General features: G+C 38.7%; 2 protein-coding genes across 3 annotated transcripts in view; one reads left to right on the top strand and one right to left on the bottom strand.

Annotated features, from left to right (window-relative positions):
* gpr139 (G protein-coupled receptor 139) overlaps positions 1-8,839 on the bottom strand; it is a 122,441-nt gene extending 113,602 nt beyond the window's left edge. The window contains exons 1-3 of one of the 2 annotated variants that reach the window (XM_062037062.1): positions 8,777-8,839; positions 5,739-5,803; positions 5,456-5,664 (exon numbers count right to left, since the gene is read on the bottom strand). In XM_062037062.1, the coding sequence (XP_061893046.1) occupies positions 5,456-5,594 (139 nt within the window). In that variant the 5' untranslated portion in view covers positions 5,595-5,664; positions 5,739-5,803; positions 8,777-8,839. Of the gene's footprint in view, positions 1-5,455; positions 5,665-5,738; positions 5,804-8,771 lie in introns of both variants that reach the window. The other variant, XM_062037063.1, reaches the window with a different exon arrangement.
* Positions 909-20,455, top strand: proza (protein Z, vitamin K-dependent plasma glycoprotein a). Its single transcript, XM_062037060.1, has 9 exons — positions 909-1,052; positions 4,979-5,132; positions 11,405-11,562; positions 11,637-11,661; positions 11,727-11,840; positions 11,918-12,052; positions 14,346-14,461; positions 17,782-17,899; positions 19,695-20,455. The coding sequence occupies exons 2-9, from the start codon at positions 5,051-5,053 to the stop codon at positions 20,231-20,233; spliced, it is 1,287 nt and encodes a 428-aa protein (XP_061893044.1). The 5' UTR covers positions 909-1,052; positions 4,979-5,050; the 3' UTR covers positions 20,234-20,455.
* Positions 20,456-23,764: the final 3,309 nt, after the last annotated feature.

Consider the following 23,764-nt stretch of genomic DNA (forward strand, 5'->3'; position numbering starts at 1 on the left):
TGTGGTACTGGAAGGTATAACGGCTGTTGGTATTTATTATTATATCATTATCATACCATGTATAATGATTATGTACATTGTGAACATCTTTTTGCATTAAAGATGTGATATTTGTAGAATTATTTTTTTTTACTATGCAATATTATCCTACAAATGAATAATGATTTTTTTTTACAGTTGTGTAACATTAAAGCAAATGCGCTGTCACTCGTTATTTAAAAATATATACTTCTATATATTATTTTATATATGTACTTACAATTTCGATTATTAATAATAAAGTAATACAACAAATATCATTAAATATGTATTAATTTATTATGCTATTAATTCGAAATCATATTTAAAGTAATATTTACATTATTTATTAATTTTAAGATTTCGATTACAAATAAAATGCAATTTTTATTATTCAAAAATGTATTTTGAAGCCAAATTTAGTATAGCATTCTTTTGAAATATATTTATTTAGCTATTTAATTGAAAAACAATACAAAACATGTTATTAAAATGTATGTACGAAAATATGAAATTAAAATATATATCGCATAATATTTATGACTTTTTATATCGTAAATTAGATTCTCATAATTATGTTAAACCATGGCAATATTTAAAAAAAAAAATGTTTGAGGTGTAAACAGACTTCCATACTATAGTATATAAAAAAATAAAAAGATAGTCACACATTAGTCATGTGTTTATTTATAGTTGTTTATAGTGTATGATCGTTTGAGGATTACAAATATTCAGACGAATTTGACACGACAATTCTTGTTGTTGCTCGTGTCTATGTGGGGTGATTACAGTAATGGGCTTTTTATTACATTTTAATGATTGCGTCGTCCTTCGCCCTCTGCCTAAATTGTGCGACAGCGGCCTCTGGTGGCCAATGTGCGTCATCACAGCAGAGATGACACCGCATTAAAAGGCGAGTATAAGGACCACAGGATGTGGTCATCAAGCTGCTAGGATATTAACGGGCCCGAACCTTCTTGGACTGGACGCGTTTCGGAACCAATAGATCACAAATCCGGATTTCGTTAGAAGCGGTGAGTATTAAAGACGTTAATGTGTTGACGCCATTATCCTTTCTCGCTGGTTGCATGTTGGGTTTGTTTACGACTGCGTCTCCATCGTTGTTGTGTAACAACAACAACAACAGCAACCAGCTAGTGCTAAAGGCTGTCGTTTTTATTGTCGTTTACTGTGTCCACCACTAATCTGTCAATATAACAGTCACTTTCTAGCCTTAATACACTCAATCAATACCGTTTATGTCACTAGTTATTGATATAATGCATTTCTTTCACATGGTTTCACATAAATAATATGGAGTTGTATTAAATGTGACTACATGTGATAATATTTTTAATGATTACATAGTTATTTACATAATACTTGCACTTTTAAATGTGTCAATTTATCTTATTGTTGTATCTTGAATGTATTGTCGTTTTTTTTAGATATAGAATATTAATAGGAAAAATATATATTTTAATGTCCGAATAAAGTTAAAGTACCACTGACAGTCACACGCACGCTAGGTGTGGTGAAATTACCCTCTGCATTTGACCCATCCCCTTGTTCCACCCCCTGGGAGGTGAGGGGAGCAGTTAGCAGCAGCGGTGGCTGCGCTCGGTAATGATTTTGGTGATTAGCCACAATAACTGACGGATCTAAAATGTCATTTTGTTTAAGATAATAAAAATACCGTAGATCAGTGGTTGTTCACCAAGTACTACCTCAGAAAACATTTGGCAAGTACCATTATAATGACCAACTTTAAAATACAGTAGCATAGTAGGCCTAAATATTCATTAAAAACAAGGCAGAGGTTATATTTAACAGGCATATTTAACATAACGTTACGCACAGTTTGGACAGTTACACTGTTTGGATATTTAATGATATGATTCTTTGGTGTAACTGTTTAGTCCATCTCCTAAATGGGGGGTCAGCCACCCGCGGCTCTAGAGCTCTTTAGTGCCGCCCTAATGGCTCCCTGCACCTCTTTCACAGATGTGTGAAAATGGAAAAAGATTCTGTAGGAGAACAAACATGACACAAACCTTCCTAATTGTTAGAAATCCCACTGTTTATGTTATACGTGCTTCACTGATGAGAGTATTTGGCAAGCACTGTTTTGTCCTACTAATTTCAGCGATCCTTGAACTCATCGTAGTTTGTTAACATGTACAACTTTCTCCGAGGCTGCCACAGAAAGACGTGTTTTATGCCACTCCTTTGTCTCATTTTGTCCACCAAACGTTTTATGCTGTGCGTGAATACACAAAGGTGAGCTTTGTTGATTTTATTGATTTGCTGGGGTGCTTATCAGACATCAATCCATGACCGCAAGCTAATCGGTGCTAACATGCTAAATAGGCAAGCCGTATGTACATATTGCATCATTATGCCTCATTTGTAGGTATATTTGAGCTCATTTAATTTCCTTTACTTATGTTCTCTGTGTATGTAATTTATATTTGCATGTCTCATGACACATTATCTGTATGTAATATTGGCTGCACTTCTGTGTTGCTGTGTGCCATGTTGTTCCAGACTACAGCAAATGTTACCCAGCTCACAAAGATTGTAATAAATCCATTAGAAGAAGACAGTCTGCCGTTTCCTTTAACTTGGACACACACATCTATATGTACTTCACTGTGCAACCTACTAATAAAAGTCTCAATCAATCAATCAATCAATCAATACCTTTGGCCATTCTGAGCCAGTCATTTCCAGAACTCATTTCATCCTGTGAGAAGCTTCCATTTTACTAATAATTTCCAATGTTGCAAAAATGTGTAGAATAAAAATTTAAATACAACATTTCTGTCAACGAAGATTTGCGTCAGCCTTTGATAGTAGGCTAATATAGACACTTACATCATGTGTTGTCTTCATTATAACACTTATATAAGACTTGTAATTTTTTGCGGCTTCAGACAGATTTTGTTTTTGTTTTTTTGGGTCGAATATGGCTCTTTCAACATTGTGGGTTGCCGACCCCTGTCCCAAATGATCGGTCAACCGCTTTTTAGGTGAATACCATGTGGGACGCAGAGTTGCTGCTATTAGTGATGCGCAATACCAAAGATTTTCTTTCCGATCCGATACAGAGTAAAACTCCAGCTGGGGTTGGCGATACAGATCTGATACTTTTTTGCAAATATGCCTAACGTGTCTGGTAAAATAAAAAAATAAAAAAAACATTTCAAGTGTTCCTCGGTCTGGGAGCCGACAAGCAGGAAAGGTGTAACATGATGTTTCTTGGTGCCTGGTGAGGCTGGATCTTTGAAAATCAGTGCACCCGGTCTTAAAGGTGTTCTTTTTTCTTAGCCCGTTTACATGGCGTGCAAAACATCTTTCCATTGTCATAAGTGAGCCATTTGAAGCCACTTTTCATTGAAGCTTCGCTTCGTGGGTTTATTGCTCGCCATGACGAAAACAATAACACCCGGTAGCAACGTTCCCTCTAAGGTGCGCGCCTGTGCAATTGCGCACTGCTCAAGCGTCCTCTGCGCACGGCAAATCTATGCCACGCACAAAATCAAATAAAAAAATAAGCGCATAACAATTTTCGACACACGAACACGACAGAGAAAACAGTTTTCGTCATCATTGTTCAAATATTGTAACGTCTGTCAAGACGCTTTGAGGACATGAATTCCATCCATCACTTTACTGAGCAAAACTCTTTATTGTCGGCCATAAACACATCACCAAAACATTAGTAAAAAATAATTATATCTAGCAAAAGTGGTCATTTTCTGCAGTACAAACCAGACCAAAAGCAACTTTGTTATATCAACAGCAGCCGCTCGCTCTCTCACTTGCGCCAACACATGCACATAAGGCATTTAGCCAGTGATGCGTTTACAGCCACACAAAAAGTCGGACAACTCCAACACCACACATAAAGTGTCATTCCAGGTCGTTACACTATGATTTACCAATCAAATGTGTGCTTATTCTAGTGTCATTTATTAGGAATCTTAATTTATAAATATTAATCATGAAATGCTGTTAGTATATTAAATAAATACTAATAAAAATATATTTTTTACAAACAGGAAGTTGCAGGAATGTACACATGATCCCCTGCTTACATCTCATTGTGCAACATGTGAATGTTTTAATGGGAACTAAATGCAATGTCTGAAAGGGGTACACATTATTTCCAAAGCAGGACCTCCACCCAGACAAACAATACAAGTACACAGTTCATGAAAAACAATATTTTTTGTTATTGTCATTGTAAGTGGGCCTAAACACTTATATTAGAAAATAACCTCATGGAAATGACTGCTGTCATTTGATTATAATAATAAGAGAATGTTGTCTGTCTATCTGTGTTGGCCCTGCGATGCAGCTGAGATAGGCTTCAGCACCCCCCGTGACCCCGAAAGGGACAAGCGGTAGAAAATGGATGGATGGATGGAGATTGAATTTGTTATTTAGCCAGGTTTGGGACAGGTGTGCTGCTGGTGTAGCCACAGTGTGCACGTCTGATGTTGCTCACATGGGCTCCACTGAATGCTCAGAGAGTTTTTGCGTTTGCTCACACACATGAAAAATTAGAGGGAACATTGCCCGGTAGTCCTAATACCGGAAATGCAGTATTTGTGATTGATAAAACCTTCGGCGGATCAAAATTTAAGAAATTGTACCAAAATGTTTATTCCCTTGAAGTCGACCAATAAAAAACGCAATAAACGGGGACGGAAATTTGACTCTGCAAATATATACACAACACCGTCGGAAAGCGATAATCAATAAAAAAAACAAGTAAACCGGAGTTTTGATCTGCGTCCCAGGGATCGCGGACTTCCGGAAATGCGCGTCCTTTCTGATTTGAATGCGTAAAAAGACACAAAAAGTGCATTAACACCAACAGTGTACCAGGTTTTTTTGTGTTTTTTCTCTGGTTGTGCTTCATTTGTGTCATCTTGTTTTATTTTTTTCTTAGGAGTTCACGTCCCTGATCCCTGCTGTGCACCAAATCGACTCCGATCCAAGTCGCACTCGTGTGTGTGTTACCATGCACTCTTCACCCACAATCACCGCGATTGTGTGTCTGCTGGCGGGGGCTGTGGCGGCCATTCGCAGCCCCCCTCAAACAGGTGAGGAGAGCGACGCAGAGGTCAAGATGGGAACAAGATGAGTGCGTCACGACACATCGGACAGAAGTGTGTGTGTGTGCTTACGAACGTCAGGAAGATTACTTTTGGTTTACCTTCAAGGTCAACAACAAAGCTAGATTCCTTTCTGGACATTTTTCACACAGTACATAACAGAAATACTCTGTTCCAGAGTCAAACTATGGCCATCCTAAAACTTGTAATAACTGTACTGGGCTATTTTTTAGCAACATTCCTGTCAAGTGTAAACAAATAATTGAACCACAGTCAAACATAACTAAATTAAAACAAAGTAAACTACTCACTTTTTGATGACACGTGACAGGAAGTGGAGAGGAAGGTTGGCAGAAGGCAACTTTCTGCAACATCCATCCATCCATTTTCTACCGCTTGTCCCTTTTGGGGTCGCGGGGGGGGGGGGGTGCTGGAGCCTCTCAGCTGCATTCGGGCGGAAGGCGGGGTACACCCTGGACAAGTCGCCACCTCATCGCAGCTTTCTGCAACATGCGCTCTCCTAATTAACGTGTAAAAAAGGAGTTAACCACTGCCAAACATAACTAAAATAATATAATACTGCGTTCTGTTTACCTCGAAAGTTGGATGTCGATGTTGGGAGTGACGTCGTCAAAAATCAACTTCTGCAACCTACAAACCTGGTGGATTAAGCTGAAACACAAAGACGGCATTTTTAGCATCATAGTAAACAATTTCTCCGACGATAACGTTTATCTTCATATTGTGATAATGCATGTCGACGACACATTCTAGCTGAGTCACGCAAATTTGACAGCGACAAGCGAACGAAGACTCCCTCAACGCATTGCAGCATCCTCGCTAGCAAGCTGGCCGATAACGTGCCTCCACAGTGCAGCTGGTAAATCAATCATTATCATCACCTCCATGGCGGCAATTAAACTGCGTTCCTTACAAGTCTTTTCACCGGTGGATAAGTAATCGCTAAACACGTACACTATACACAATAGGAGGATACAAAAAAAACTATAGCTAACCGCTAAGCTCTTGCATGTGTAAACAGCGATGGGTAGATTGCTACCAATATTGATAGTAATGATACCGAGTACAGTATCAGTGTATTGCCATTACCAAAATGATTAGATCAATATTTTTTATTCAAAATCGTTGTTTTTGTTACCATTTACAAACTCAGGAAATAAGAGCCAATAGTAGTTTTAGCTTTTGTGTATGCATTTTGCACTATTGACTTTATTATAAATGTTGTGTATAATAAAAGGCAATAAGGAAATAATATAGATATTGACATTGTTACATTGTCATCCAGTTATATAAAAAATGTACCGTATTTTTCGGATTATAAGTCGCTTTGGCCGAAAATGCATAATAAAGAAGGAAAAAAGCATAAGTCGCACTAGAGTATAAGTTGCATGTTTGGGGGAAATTTATTTGATAAAATCCAACACCAAGAATAGACATTTAAGTTAAAGTACCATTGATTGTCACACACACACTAGGTGGGGCGAAATTATTCTCTGCATTTGATCCATCACCCTAGAACACCCCCTGGGAGGTGAGGGGAGCAGTGGGCAGCAGCGGTGGCCGCGCCCGGGAGTCATTTTTGGTGATTCAACCCCAAATTCCAACCCTTAATGCTGAGTGCCAAGCAGGTTGAAAGGCTATTTAAAATAAATAAAGAATAGTGAACAACAGGCTGAATAAGTGTACGTTATATGAGGCATAAATAACCAACTGAGAACGTGCTTTGTATGTTAACGTAACATATTATGGTAAGAGTCATTCAAATAACTATAACATATAGAACATGCTATTCGTTTACCAAAAAATCTGTCACTCCTAATCGCTAAATCCCATGAAATCTTCTTCCTCGGTGTCGCTTCTAAATATTTGATATTTTACGGTAATGTGTTAATTCCACACACAAGTCGCTCCAGAGTATAAATCGCACCCCTGGCCAAACTATGAAAAAAACTGTGATTTATAATCCGAAAACTACGGTAATCATTTAAAGATTCTAAAAATTTGAAGTATGAACGCAGATATGGCCAATTCTGCGCCCGTAATTATATTGGAAAGATAGATACGCGCAGTGTTTATGGCCCAAAACTAAAGCAAAGTATCAAACAGAAGAAAATTAAGTGTTTATTACATTTTAACAGAAGTGTAAATAGAATCACGTTACAACAGAAAGGAACCACATAACTGTAAATTAGCAAGTAGATTAATAACGGTTTTGAGAAAATACACCTGTAAATAACATTGGCAGTTACCTGCTCAGTGGCCTAGTGGTTAGAGTGTCCGCCCTGAGATTGGTAGGTCGTGAGTTCAAACCCCGGCCGAGTCATACCAAAGACTATAAAAATGGGACCGCATCAAGGGTTGGAATTGGGGGTCAAATCACCAAAAATGATCCCCGGGCACAGCCACCGCTGCTGCTCACTGCTCCCCTCACCTCCCAGGGGGTGAGGGTGATGGGTCAAATGCAGAGGATAATCTCACCACACCTAGTGTGTGTGACAATCATTGGTACTTTAACTTTAAACTAGGAGCCTTTTCAACCTGTTTTGAAATGGTTCGATCATTTATATTGTGATATATACTGTATATCAGTATCGCAGGAGGCTTCAATATATATCACCACATAGATTTTAGGCCGTATTGTCCAATACTAGTAAGAATAATAGATTTTTTGTAAAAAGCACTTTGAGTAAACAACCTCAAAGTGCTACAGTGTATTAAAAAAAAATAAAATAAAATAAAACTAGAACAGCCAAATAGCTAGAACTAGTATGCATACATCTAAAAAAAAGGCTTTTTTTAAAAGAAGTATTTTTAAGCCTTTTTTAAAAGCATCCACAGTCTGTGGTGCCCTCAGGTGGTCAGGGAGAGCGTTCCACAGACTGGGAGCGGCGGAGCAGAAAGCAGTGCCGATTAGGAATATTACAGGAGCTTCTATTGTTGACACTAAAGCCAACTCAAGGGTGGTGAGGACTCTCCCGACTTTCCGAGTAGGAAATCCAATTTCGAGGGGCGTTCCAGTTGAAACGTCCAACTAGGGCAGTGCTTCTCAATTATTTTCTGTTACCGGTCCAAGATGTTTGATACTTTTCAAAATTAAGGGAACTACAAAAAATGGCTTTATTTTACCAGAAAATGTTACAATAAATTAAACATGTTTCCTGTTATGCCTTGGCGGGAATGAGGACTCAGGTGCAGATGGGGGACGATTGACACAGGCTTTATTTCAGCAGTTTCTTAGAACTCTCTTCAGACAGAGTGATTAAATAAATGGCTACAAACGCTATACACTAGAGTAAAAAAGGAAACGTAGCACAAGGCGTTAAACAATAAACCGAAAATCACTCCCGAGGGAGGAAAAATAGAAAAATTCTACACGGATCTAATAACAAAAACACTATTTATGATTAGCTACACAAAAGGAACATCACTCATGAAGAGGAAGAGACAAGAAGCTATAAAGAGCTAAGAAAACTACAAATTAAAGTGCTCCAAGAGGGAAAAACGGAAGGCAAAGGACTATGAAATTAGCTCCAAAAAACTTTAGCAAATCAAAATCACTCTTCTTCAGAGGGAACAAAGAAATCAAGGAATAAGGCGAGGCAATACTTAACAACTTGGATAAGACGGCTGGAGGTACACGACGAGACGACCTACTCTGGCAGGGGAAGACGAAGACTATACACATGAGGGAGGGTGACACAGGTGGGCACAATCAGGCAATCAGGAAAGACATCAGACCAGTGACACAGGAGGAAGGGCAAGTGGCCTGAAACGAGAGGAAGATTAGACTTTCAACATAAAACAGGAAGTTCGCCAGACAACCCCAAAACAGGACTTCCCTCACATTTCCTATTACACTCAAAGAACAATTTTAGATGATTAAAATACACTGCAAAAACTGAAATCTAAGTAAGATGAAATATCTCAAATAAGGGTGATATTTTCTTATTTTCTGTCTGATAAGATAATTCTTCTCACTAAGCAGATTTTATGTTAGTGTTTTACTTGTTTTAAGTGTTTTGGTCCTAATTGATCTCAGTAAGATATTACAGCTTGTTGCTGAGATTTGATGACCTATATTGAGTAAAACATGCTTGAAACTAGAATATCAAATGTTGCAAAGCTGTGTCATCAACACTCACAAGTATAAAACTGCTTTTTCAAAATAGTACTTTTTTATTTCAACCATGAACAAAAAAATCATGACTTTGACACAATTGTGTCTCATAATTAAAACAGATGACAGCCAAATGGACTTTGCTGTTTTATTTTCATTGAAACAATAGAAAACACATACTCATATAGTAGTACAGTTGGCGCAGTACTGTAAACTGACAAGTAAGTTAATATTTAAACATTTCACATGTGACATTTCAAACAATTTTGAACAGAAATAGTTCATGCACATTCAGGTAAATTCTTCAAAATTACAATAAAATTTTTTTTGGCTGGGGGCCGGGCTGTATATATATATATATATATATATATATATATATATATATATATATATATATATATATATATATATATATATATATATATATATATATATATATATATATATATATATATATATATATATATATATATATATTTACATATGTATATATATACATATATATATATATATATTACTCGCGCACTAATTGACTGGAAGAGCACGCACTTGGCGCGATGATGTCATGTTATGGATGGGAAAATGCATTTTTAGACAATATGATTGGCCTGAGTGGCTAGGAGACCCCGAGAGTAACAAGCGGTTGCCTTGTTGCCTTTCCATTAAGAACAATAAACTAGTTTTTAGTATAAGTTTGCTGGTTTCAAGAAATGTAATGCCGAGCGCATATGATTATGTCAACATAATGGCACTAGCATTTACCTAATTTAAGAATATTTTTCAACATATTGAGAAAAAAGGTCTCATGTTTTTTTTTCTACCAAGAAAAGTGCACTTGTTATTAGTGAGAATATACTTATTTTAAGGTATTTTTGGGTTCATTGAGGTTAGATAATTTTACTTGTTTTGGAAAGTCTTAACAAGCCAAATTTTCTTGTTCTATTGGCAGATAATTTTGCTTAGTTCAAGTAAAATACCCCTCATTTTTGTATTTTTTTTTCTTGTTTTTGAACACTGACCTTTTTGCAGTGTAGAAGTTAAAAGGCATTAAACCCCATGGGCTTTTCTTTTTGCACTCAAAGAACAATTTACAATTTTCCATATTACAAAAGTACATATAGTCTGCCATAATCAAGGATTAGGTTAGAATACAATAAAAAGATTTATTGACATTACCGTATTTTTCGGATTATAAATCGCAGTTTTTTTCATAGTTTGGGTGCGATTTATACTCTGGACCGATTTATGTGTGAAATTATTAACACATTACCGTAAAATATCAAATAATATTATTTATCTGATTCACGTAAGAGACTAGGCGTATATCAGCAATCGTCACACACACACGTCAGCCAATAAAAATTCGGCGGGGGCGGGTCATGGCAGAAGTGCATTGTGAAAAAAAAGATGCTACCTGGTACTTCCGTACCTATGAAAATGTATCACTTATTCAGCCTGTTGTTCACTATTCTTTATTTATTTTAAATTGCCTTTCAAATGTCTATTCTTGGTGTTGGATTTTATCAAATACATTTCTCCAAAAAATGCGACTTATACTCTAGTGCAGTGGTCCCCAACCACCGGGCCGCGGCCCGGTACCGGTCTGTGGATCGATTGGTACGGGCCGCACAAGAAATTTAAAAAAAAAAAATATATATATATATATATTTTTTTTTTTTTAAATTAAATCAACATAAAAAACACATTTGCACAAAAGGGTTGTTTCTTTCTGTTATTAATATTTCTGGTTCCTACATTACATATCAATATAGATCAATACAGTCTGCAGGGATACAGTCCGTAAGCATACATGATTGTATTTTTTTATAACAAAAAAAATGTTTTAAAAATATTATTTTTGCTTCTATACGCTTTGTGTGTGCGTTTTGACACATTCGACATCATGCGCCGAGGCGAATTCTGTAGTCACCGCCCCACAGCACCATATGGATGAAAAAAACGGTACAGGTATTTTTCAAAGGCCGTATAGTACCAATTCCTATTAAATAGTACCGCGGTACTTTATTAGTGCCGGTATACCATACACCCCTAATATGGTCATTTGACGTCATAGCTGTCCATTTTTAGAAGCCCCAAAATGATCATGTGACTCCCCGTCCAGTCTTCTTGGACAAGCAGCAGGCCAGCTCGATGATCTACCGCCAGAAGAGGAGCGTGGACGGCACCAGCCAGCAGCCGTCCACCCTGGAGCAGGCCTGCATGGAGAGGGTGTGCACCTACGAGGAGGCCCGCAAGCACTTTCAGGATTCGTACCGCACGGTGAGGTCCACGTTGTGCGCATAGGAGAGGTCCTGGAAGTGCAGTACACTGACAATACCCGTATTCCCTTCCAGGACATCTTCTGGTCCGTCTACATCGGTAAGTCCTCGTGTTGTTTTCAGCGCCACAATGACATGACGCTCAAAGATGTCCTGCACGCTCAGATGGAGACCAGTGCGCAGACAAGCCTTGCAAGAACGGGGCGCTGTGCTCCGACAGCGTGGGAGGCTACGACTGCGTCTGCAAGGCGGGCTTCTCAGGGGTCCACTGCGAGACCGGTGAGCTTTTTTAGTCATTATCTATTGTCGTCTAACAGTATCTTATAGCAACCTGCTTCTCTGGCTCCTCCCTGCAGACCAGACTATGTGCACCCTGGAGAAGAACAAGGGATGCTCCCAGTTCTGTAAGCCCGGCTACGTGTCCTACGAGTGCTCATGCGCACCTGGGTGGAAGCTCAGTCACTCCGACAGGAACAAGTGTGAGCCTGCGGGTATGTAACAGTCATCATGATGATGAGTCTCGCACAGTGGAACCTCAATTTACAAACCTAATTGGTTCTTGAAGAGGGTATGTAAATAGAAAACTGCTGAAAATGTGACCAAATCTGCTGGGTCAAAAGTATACATACAGCAGTGACGTGCGGTGAGGTTCATGGCTGGTGAGGCACTGACTTCATCACAGTCAGATTTACAAACATATGAACCCTAAAGAGTATCTTATTCACCATTTGATTGGCAGCAGTTAACGGGTTATGTTTAAAAGCTCATACCAGCATTCTTCCCTGCTTGGCACTCAGCATCAAGGGTTGGAATTGCGGGTTAAATCACCAAAAATGATTCCCGGGTGCGGCGCCTCTGCTGCCCACTGCTCCCCTCACCTCCCAGGGGGTGATCAAGGGGATGGGTCAAATGCAGAGAACAAATATCACCAAACTTAGTGTGTGTGTGACAATCATTGGTACTTTAACTTGACTTTAACTTTACACATACAAACTGTAGCACACAAAAAAGCACATTTAATAAAAAAAAACGTTATTATGGTCTTACCTTTACTTATAAATGAAGTCCATGCGCCGCTGTTGTGCCGGATAATGCACCCCCGCCGTAGAATGCACCCCCTGACGGGAGTGTTGTATCAACTAACGCCCACACTTAGTTTCCACGTGCAAGATTGAATCTATTTAAAAATGTTATTTAATAAGAAGCCAAAAAGTGCAAAAACAATAATGTTCGTGTTGGAGGAGTTGTGGGTGACTGACATATGAAATCCGTGCTGCAGTCTGCAGGTGTACCTAATGTTGTGGCCCAGCAGCGACTGCAGCACGGATTTATATAAATCCCAGGTATTATTATTATTATTTCATATTTCAGTCATTCACAACTCCTCCAACACCTCTGTTTGCTGAATGTATAGATCAAATACAAATCTGACAAATAGGAATGAGTTTGGACAACTACACGCACACGTCAAGAAACGCAGTGTACCTCGCATCGAGGATGCCCTCGTACTCTGCCAGCTGTCGCATGAAACTTGCGTTCGGTCGTGTGACGCTCCTCTTTTCCTTGACAAAGTTGTATGCCTTCTCTAGCGACCAGCCGAACTCTTTCATTGCATAAGCAATGACTGTGGAGGCGGATCGGCTGATGCCCATCCGTGCTGCAGTCTGCAGGTGTACCTAATGTTGTGGCCCAGCAGTCATTCACAACTCCTCCAACACGAACATTATTGTTTTTGCACTTTTTGGCTTCTTATTAAATAACTTTTTTAAATAGATTCAATCTTGCATGTGGAAACTTTAAGTGTGGGCTTTAGTTGATACAACACTCCCGTCAGGGGGCGCATTCTACGGCGGGGGTGCAACACCACCAGGAGGCGGGATTACTGCGTGCCTCACACAGTGCGTCTTCGCAGCCGTTTTATGATTGCTCAGCACAAGAAATACATTACACACATACAGTTGTTGACAAAATACACTACATTATATACCTCAGCTAACTAAACTATGGAAATGTATAATATAGTTCATATAGCAATATGGTCTCACTGCACAGCAGGCCAGCAGTTAGCAGAGTCATTGCGCAATCCATGGTGAGGCTCAACTCAGTGACGTGCCTCAATTGGCTGCTGATCACCGCAAGTCTCTTCTCAGTATTTGAACGGCAAATGTGAAAATTCAGCGATTTTGAATTAAAAAAATCTAAAACTGGTGAAGTTAAATGGAAAATAACTTTATAGTATAATCACATATAACAATTTAATGAATTTTTTTCTTTTTACATTTTTTTTCTTTCCATGATGGCACGTGAGGCCCCGCCTCACCTGCCTCACCTGACTGCACGTCACTGACATACAGCAACATACATTATTAATTTTGGTGATGTAGAAAACTTACAATCAAATCAAATTAGCTTCATAGCATGGCCTCTTAACTTCATGTGAGTGATTATGATTGACGACACCTGTTGACTTCTCTGAGCCCGTTTAAATAGGGCTCATGTGATGCAGTCATTAGACTCGGTTACAAACGCGACAATCGGAAAGTCAAAGTCAGTAGACCCATAATAAATTCATAAAAGAACCAAACTTCATGAATATTTTTTGTGACAAACAAGTATTTGCTCCAATCACTCACTCTATCACAAAAAAATAAGAGTTGTAGAAAAAATTGGAAACTCAAGACAGCCATGACATTATGTTCTTTACAACTTTTGACCACGACTGTAAGTGGGGCATACGAAAACCAAGGTACCACTTGTCAATCCAGCAATCTCTCACCTTCTCAGTGCGCAATCCATGCGGGAAGGTGAACAGTCTGAGACACTGGGAGGAGAGAAAGTCCAGCAACATCCGCAGTAATTACCAAGGACTCGCCTGTGCCTCTGGAGAGTGTCCCTGGCAGGTAGGAACACACACACACAATCCATCACAACTTATAAAGCACATTTTAGACACAAATGCAACACAAAGTACTTCAATGTTGAAAGGCCTACTGAAATGAATTTTTTTTTATTTAAACGGGGATAGCAGATCCATTCTATGTGTCATACTTGATCATTTCGCGATATTGCCATATTTTTGCTGAAAGGATTTAGTAGAGAACATCGACGATAAATTTGCAACTTTTGGTCGCTGATAAAAAAAGCCTTGCCTGTACCGGAAGTAGCGTGACGTCAACAGTTGAAAGGCTCCTCACATTTTCCTATTGTTTTCAACACAGCTAGAGCGATTCGGACCGAGAAAGCGACGATTACCCCATTGATTTGAGCGAGGATGAAAGATTCGTGGATGAGGAACGTTAGAGTGAAGGACTAGAATGCAGTGCAAGACAAATCTTTTTTTTGCTCTGACCGTAACTTAGGTACAAGCTGGCTCATTGGATTCCACACTCTCTCCTTTTTCTATTGTGGATCACGGATTTGTATTTTAAACCACCTCGGATACTATATCCTCTTGAAAATGAGAGTCGAGAACGCGAAATGGACATTCACATTGACTTTTATCTCCACGACAATACATCGGCGAAGCTCTTTAGCTACTGAGCTAACGTGATAGCATCGGGCTCAAATGCAGATAGAAACAAAATAAATAAATCCCTGACTGGAAGGATAGACAGAAGATCAACAATACTATTAAACCATGGACTTGTAACTACACGGTTAATGCTTTCCAGGCTGGCGAAGGTTAACAATGCTGTTGGTAACGACGCCATTGAAGCTAACTTAGCAACCGGACCTCACAGAGCTATGCTAAAAACATTAGCTATCCACCTACGCCAGCCAGCCCTCATCTGCTCATCAACACCCGTGCTCACCTGCGTTCCAGCGGTTGACCGTGCGACGAAGGACTTCACCCGATCACAGATGCGGTCGGCGAGACGGAGGAAGTTAAGGTGAGTTCGGCGGCTAGCGCGTCTGCTATCCATCTCTGTTCCACTGGTTGTGTTGCTGTAGTCCGCCGCTAATACACCGATCCCACCTACAACTTTCTTCCTTGCAGTCTCCATTGTTCATTAAACAAATTGCAAAAGATTCACCAACACAGATGTCCAGAATACTGTGGAATTTTGAGATGAAAACAGAGTTTTTTTGTATAGGATTCAATGTGTCCGCATACTTCCCGTTTCAACGATTGACGTCACGCGCATACGTCATCATACATAGACATTTTCAACCGGAAGTTTAGCGGGAAATTTAAAATTGCACTTTATAAGTTAACTTGGCCGTATTGGCATGTGTTGCAATGTTAAGATTTCATCATTGATGTATAAACTATCAGACTGCGTGGTCGGTAGTAGTGGGTTTCAGTAGGCCTTTAACACAATTATCGGAATAAAATGCACATCAAAACTCACCTTTTCACTTTAATATGGATTTTTTTTTAGGAGTGAATGTGAGCGTGAGCAGTACAAAACATTTTAAAGAGGTAGATGAAGCTACCAAATGCTGACCGCTCAAGATACTTCAATCTTGTGGTGGTCATAAAAAAGCAACATCTGGAAGTTACCTACAGCCACTGCTGTTAATGCTAAGTTTTTTTTAAACTGGCCTCAACGGTTATTTGCTTTTGTTGGATAACTGGCTGTAATGGAACTAATTATCAATCAATCAATCAATCAAAGTTTACTCATATAGCCCTAAATCACGAGTGTCTCAAAGGGCTGCACAAGCCACAATGACATCCTCGGCTCAGATCCCACATTTAGCGCATTTACCACATTTAGGGTACATAAAAATATTTAATATTAATCTTTTTTTTTAGATTAGTGCTGTCAAATAATATTTTTAATCAGATTAATCAAACTTTTGAATTTAGATTAATCTGATTATTTACAAGTTATTACTTGCTTGCATAATGTATTTAATTTAAAAAAAGAGACCAATATTTTACTGTCAGAATGTCATACAGGAACATTTTAAAAAATTTTCCAATTGAATGCATGCCATTTATTTGCTCAAAAATGCACTTAAAACCTGGTAACAGTTTTATCTAAAGTCCTGTTAGGGTTTATTTTGAAGTTAAATTTGCCAGCGAGCACAACAGCTCACTTCCTTTTTGCACTGACGTATGCATTCAGGTAACCAGCCACGGTCAAGGTAAAGGAGCATGTGCACTCAAAATAAATTGTGTGAATAATCTGCTTTTTTACAGGATTAATGTGATATATTTTGTGATTAATCACACAAGTTACATTTTTATTTTTGACAGCCCTAATATAAATAGATGTAAAGTTAGTAAGTAAATGAGGGGGGAAACGTACTACAAATAATTATTTTTTGTGGGTGTTTTTTAAATTGATTAGTTGTATTAATTAACTAATTAAATACAATAATTATTTTACTCCGGGATAAAATACTGAAAATGTATACATCGGGACAGTGGTTCTCAAATTTTTTTTCGCCAAGTTCCACCTCAAAAAACACATCACTCTCCAATTATCACCATAATGACTAACAATAAAATACCATAGTGTATTAGGCCTAAGTATTCATTAAAAACAGTATAAAGTTTTAAGTATATACATTTTTTTGGCCACCGTAACATTACACACAGTTTGAACAGTACCACTGTGTTGAATAAAGGAAAATAAAACAGTGTCCTTAAAATAATGAATCAAATGAAATTAATTGCACATAAAAGCAAGCATCTTTCCGCGTGGTTCTCGCCAGTTCAGGGTCCTAAATGGCTGTCAAAGTGTAGCAACTTGTCGGAATATGTCCTCAGCCATCTACTTTCCAGGTGAGACGCATGATTTATGATCTACAACTAACTTCCAAGGAGCAAGGAAGCGAGGAAGCAGCAGAGCACTCGATGATGTAAACATCGGGGCACACGTTAGTGATCACTATAAATAGTTGGTCTGCATTAGTGCTTATAATAACAATATCACTAATACTGGGTTAATATTCAAGTCACAAAATGTACATTAAGTATTTTCGAATTATTTTATTTATGTTTATCTAATATTTAGAATGCATTAAAAAATCCATCGGTCGTCAGGTCTTTCATAATGATTGTGAACGATAGGCAAAATTCCAAAAAAAAGTGCAGTTCCCCTTTAAATATTTCATTTAATGCTTTTTAAAAGATCTAATGAATGCATGTGTTGTATAAAATAAACACAAGACAAAAATAGAACGCTCATATTTGACTAAAAAAAGTGGAAAATGAGGACTATCTGGAAGTGAAGCTTACTGTTGATTGTGTTGACGGCGTTCACAGGCACTTCTCAAGAGTTCCGATTCAGAAGGCTTCTGTAGCGGAGTCATTCTGAAGGAGAACCTGGTGTTGACCTCAGCCCGCTGTGCCACAAAGCACAACTCTTTCCAAGTGGTTGTTGGTAAGGATGGAGAAGAACAGAAAATATTGCATTAGAATAGAAAGTACAATTCTATAAAGCATATTGGCCAAACATCTGGAAGGTCCTTAAAGGGAATGTTTGGATGAAAATGGTGTTGAAGAACATACGACTGGAACACTGAAAACCAGTGAAGTTGGCACGTTGTGTAAATGGTAAATAAAAACAGAATACAATGATTTGCATATACTTTTCAACTTATATTCAATTGAATAGACTGCAAATATAAGATATTTAATGTTCAAACTGAGAAATTTCATTTTTTTTGCAAATAATCATTAACTTGGAATTTAATGGCAGCAACACATTGCAAAAAAGTTGGCACAGGGGCATTTTTACCACTGTGTTACATGGCCTTTCCTTTTAACAACACTCAGTAAACGTTTGGGAACTGAGGAAATCAATTTTTGAAGCTAATTTAAGATGGAATTATTTTGCATTCTTGCTTGATGTACAGCTTAAGTTGTTCAACAGTCGGGGGTCTCTGTTGTGGTATTTTAGGCTTCATAATGCGCCACACCTTTTCAATGGGAGACAGGTCTGGACTACAAGCGGGCCAGTCTAGTACCCGCACTCTTTTACTATAAAGCCACGCTGTTGTAACACGTGGCTTGGCATTGTCTTGCTGAAATAAGCAGGGGCGTCCATGATAACGTTGCTTAGATGGCAACATATGTTGCTCCAAAACCTGTATGTACCTTTCAGCATTAATGGTGCCTTCACATATATGTAAGTTACCCATGCCTTGGGCGCTAATACACCCCCATACCATCACAGATGCTGGCTTTGAACTTTGTGCCTATAACAATCCGGATTGTTCTTTTCCTCTTTGTTCCGGAGGACACAACATCCAGTTTCCAAAAACAATTGGAAATTTGGACTAAACAGACCACAGAACACTTTTTCCACTTTGCATCAGTCCATCTTAGATGAGCTCGGGCCCAGCAGAGCCGGCAGCGTTTCTGGGTGTTGTTGATAAATGGCTTTCGCTTTGCATGGTAGAGTTTTATCTTGCACTTAAAGATGTAGCGACCAACTGTAGTTACTGACAGTTTTTTTCTGAAGTGTTCCTGAGCCCATGTGGTGATATCCTTTACACACTGATGTCGCTTTTTGATGCAGTACCGCCTGAGGGATGGAAGGTCCGTAATATCATTGCTTACGTGCAGTGATTTCTCCAGATTCTCTGAACCTTTTGATGATATTACGGACCGTAGATGGTGAAATCCCTAAATTCCTTGCAATAGCTGGTTGAGAAATGTCGTTCTTAAACTGTTGGACGATTTGCTCACGCATTTGTTGACAAAGTGGTGACCCTCAACCCATCCTTGTTTGTGAATGACTGAGCATTTCATGGAAGCTGCTTTTATACCCAATCATGTCACCCACCTGTTCCCAATTAGCCTGTTCACCTGTGGGATGTTCCAAATAAGTGTTTGATGAACATTCCTCAACTTCCTCAGTCTTTTTTGCCACTTGTGCCAGCTTTTTTGAAACATGTTGCAGGCATCAAATTCCAAATTAGCTAATATTTGCCAAAAATAACAAAGTTTACCAGTTCGAACATTAAGTATCTTGTCTTTGCAGTCTATTTAATTGAATATAGCTTGAAAAGGATTTGCAAATCATTGTATTCTGTTTTTATTTACCATTTACACAACGTGCCAACTTTACTGGTTTTGGGGTTTGTACTTCCTATCATGGCCACTTTGCCCAATTCTTTTGCACGTATGATGTATTCCGGAATTCCCCATCTTGAAGTTCCTCTCTTCCCCAGGCAAGCGCAAGATGACCAATGAAGGCGGCGAGCAGACCCGTTACGTGAAACAGTCCCACGTGCACCCTCGCTATGTGGAGGGTCGCCCCGAGAACGACCTGGCGGTGGTGGAGCTTCGCGACCGCATCGTCTTCGGCAAGGAAGCGACCGCCGCCTGCCTGCCCGAGAGAGACTTTGCAGAGAACGTCCTCATGACCGCAGAGATTCCAGCTGTGGTCACCGGTTGGAAAGAACCCCAGGAGGGGTCTTCTTTCCAAGGCCCGCTCACCCTCAACCACCTGGCGTACAACGGTCTGACTCAGTGCCTGCAGGCCCATCCCAATTTGGTCAACAACAAAATGGGCTGCACAGCTGCTCGCGCCAACGCCGACTGCACCATGAGCTCCGGCAGCCCCCTGCTCACCTTGTACAGGGAGGTGTTCTTCCTCACCGGGGTGGTCAGCCAGCCGCCAGGGGCCGACTGCAGCAAAGGGTTCATCTTTCAGAAAGTCTCCCGCCATCTCGGTTGGCTTCAGTCCCTCATGCGCACCCTCAAGTGAGAAAATATACTGCAGGTCAACAATAAACATCTCCATGTGTACCTTCAAATAATATCGACTACCACATAGCTGCCTGTAGTTATTTATCCACAAGGGGGCGCTCCAGTAAAGTACATGTCCAGTCGGACTGCATAGATAGAGTTAAGTGCACTGAATTATGCATGTTCACATGCATGTCATGTATTCACCATAATTAAAATAAACTACATGTCATGTCCTGTCTTTTGGTCGAAATGTTACAATCGCCTCTCAGTTTGATGCAGAAGGAGGAGAAATTGAGCTAATTTCTACAAACTCAGCTAGGAAAACATTCACACTTAAATAATGAGAATAACAATATTTTCACCACAGTAACAAAAGCAATAATGAACTATTAGACATGCAGGTAACCAATTGTTGTCTTGTAATATTTATTTTTTATTGTAAATTTTGCTTGCTAAACTATTAAGTACAATAACCATAAAATGTTATTTGGGATAGGCTCCAGCACCCCCTCCGTGACCTCCAGAGGGACAAACGGTAGAAAATGGATGGATGGATGGATGTTCTCGGCTGCTTATTGTTTTTGCTTATGGACACCATGCACATTCATGATAAAAAAAAAATATATATATATATATATATATATACACATACATACATACATACATATATATATATATATATACATATATACATGTATATATATATAAATATACACATATATATATACACACACACATATATATATATATATATACACATACACATATATAAAGATATATACATACACATATATATGCACATATACATACACACATACATATATATATATACATAGACAAATATATCCATACACATACACACATATATATATATATACATATATATATACATACATACATACATACATACACACATATATCTATATACACATATATATACGTTAGGTCAGGAAAAAACAAGAAGGCTATTTCAGGCTTGTAGGGATGAAATAGCCTCCGTGTTTTTTCCTGACCATATATGTATATATATATATATATATATATATATATATATATATATATATATAAAATATAATTCTCATTACCAATTATTTAGATTTCTAGGCTTATTTCCTTTTTTAATACATATACTGTATGTCACCGCAATACAAAAAGTTTATATTATTTCTTCGGTGACACCCATCCATCCATTTTCTACTGCTTGTCCTTCTCGGGGTCACAAGGGCCTGGAGCCTATCCCAGCTGCAAATGGGATGCTATTTTTTTTTTTGCTTATTTAACTGTGTGAATGTGAGTGAGAATGTTGCCTGTCTATCTGTGTTGGCCCTGCGATGAGGTGGCGACTTGTCCAGGGTGTACCCCGCCTTCCGCCCGAACGCAGCTGTGATAGGCTCCGGCGCCCCCCGCCACCCTGAAAGGGACTAACGGTAGAAAATGGATGGATGGATGGGCATTAATAATGCAGTGGCAATACAATATTGAAGTTGAAGTGCTTACAAATGCATAAAATTACAATAATGTAAATAAAATCATTGATAAATACAAAATAATTATAGTGAAATAATTTGATGAAAATCCAAGTGTAGATAAAATACTTTCACCACAATATTAGACATATTGATCAATGACTACGGTCACTATACCTCTCAAATATTGTCAATTCAAACTCTATTACTGTTAGGGTGGTATTTATTCTTCGTTAATTAGATCAATTGTGCACAATGAAAATATTGATGAGTGTAAAAATCTTAATTAATAAATGCAGTCAAAAAACACCAGTGAAACACAAACAAAAACATGTTTTTACGCTTCACTTGTGACAACATGCAAACTTAAAAGCCTCAAATCCTCCATTTGTCAGACATCTTTACTTCCACCATGCAAGGAGATTATGTCCTTTTGTACTCGCATTTTTGTTTGGTCATCTGTTAATCTGTCTGATAACAGGATTGGGAAAGAGCATATTTTCATAGAATTTAGAGCATGAAGGTATGCATAAATGTTTGTATGAAGATTGCCCATTTGGGTCTATTGTGCCAGGCATTTGAATAGGTTGCCCTGTGTGTTGTTTGGCAACATTTTCCCACAGACTCTCCCACTCAGCAGTCTTCTCACAGCCGCCCTCTCCCTTTGGGATCATGTCACGTGGAGGGGACGTTAGGGGGGGTTAGGGGGGTGGTGGTGGTGGAGAGACTGAAGAATGGGAACGAGAAGGAGCGTAAGACACTCGCAAAAATAAAACTGACCTGTCACGTTTGAAAAGGACAGCCTTGAATGCTGGGGGGCCCACGCTGCCGTTGCCATGGCTCTCGCCTAGGAGATGGATCCTTACTCCCAAAAATGGTCCTGCTTCTTCACGCTGGTCCTCCCCGTGCAGATTTTATAAAAGAGATGTGCCTGCTCCTTCTCTTGCCTCCTGTTGATACACAAATAATATAATGAGCAATTATATACTAGGCCACACCCAACATACAGCAGGAGTATATACAGTACAGCTAAAATCTATACGCAATATAATGAAAAACGTGTATATACATACGTACGTATATATATACATATGTATATATATATATATATATATATATATATATATATATATATATATATATATATATGTATATATATATATATATATATATATATATATATATATATATATATATATATATATATATATGTATATATATATATATATATATATATATATGTATATATATATATATATATGTATATGTATATATATATATATATATATATATATATATATATATATATATATATATATATATATATATACATACATACATACATACATACACATATATATGTACGTGTATATATATATATGGCCACCTGCCTTGACTCACATATGAACTTGAAGTGCCATCCCATTCCTAACCCATAGGGTTCAATATGATGTCTGTTCACCTTTTGCAGCTATTACAGCTTCAACTCTTCTGGGAAGGTTGTCCACAAGGTTGCAGAGTGTGTTTATAGGAATTTTCCACCATTCTTCCAAAAGTGCATTGGTGAGGTCACACACTGATGTTGGTCGGGAAGGCCTGGCTCTCAGTCTCCGTTCTAATTCATCCCAAAGGTGTTCTATAGGGTTCAGGTCAGGACTCTGTGCAGGCCAGTCAAGTGCATCCACACCAGACTCTGTCATCCATGTTTTTATGGACCTTGCTTTGTGCACTGGTGCACAGTCATGTTGGAAGAGGAAGGGGCCTGCTCCAAACTGTTCCCACAAGGTTGGGAGCATGGAATTGTCCAAAATGTTTTGGTATCCTGGAGCATTCAAAGTTCCTTTCACTGGAACTAAGGGGCCAAGCCCAACTCCTGAAAACCAAACCCACACCATAATTCCTCCTCCACCAAATTTCACACTCGGCACAATGCAGTCCGAAATGTAGCATTCTCCTGGCAACCTCCAAACCCAGACTGGTCCATCAGATTGCCAGATGGAAAAGCGTGATTCATCACTCCAGAGAGCACATCTCCACTGGTCTAGAGTCTAGTGGTGACGTGCTTTACACCACTGCATCCG

The sequence above is a fragment of the Entelurus aequoreus genome, linkage group LG25, assembly GCF_033978785.1.
Source record: "Entelurus aequoreus isolate RoL-2023_Sb linkage group LG25, RoL_Eaeq_v1.1, whole genome shotgun sequence".
In the NCBI taxonomy this organism is placed as follows: Eukaryota; Metazoa; Chordata; class Actinopteri; order Syngnathiformes; family Syngnathidae; genus Entelurus; species Entelurus aequoreus.

Excerpts from the sequence above, each read along its gene's own strand:
- proza (XM_062037060.1), top strand. The coding sequence starts at position 5,051 with ATGCACTCTTCACCCACAATCACCGCGATTGTGTGTCTGCTGGCGGGG. Across the intron at positions 5,133-11,404 it reads TCGCAGCCCCCCTCAAACAG|TCTTCTTGGACAAGCAGCAG; the intron begins GTGAGGAGAGCG and ends CTCCCCGTCCAG. Across the intron at positions 14,462-17,781 it reads CTGGAGAGTGTCCCTGGCAG|GCACTTCTCAAGAGTTCCGA; the intron begins GTAGGAACACAC and ends CGGCGTTCACAG.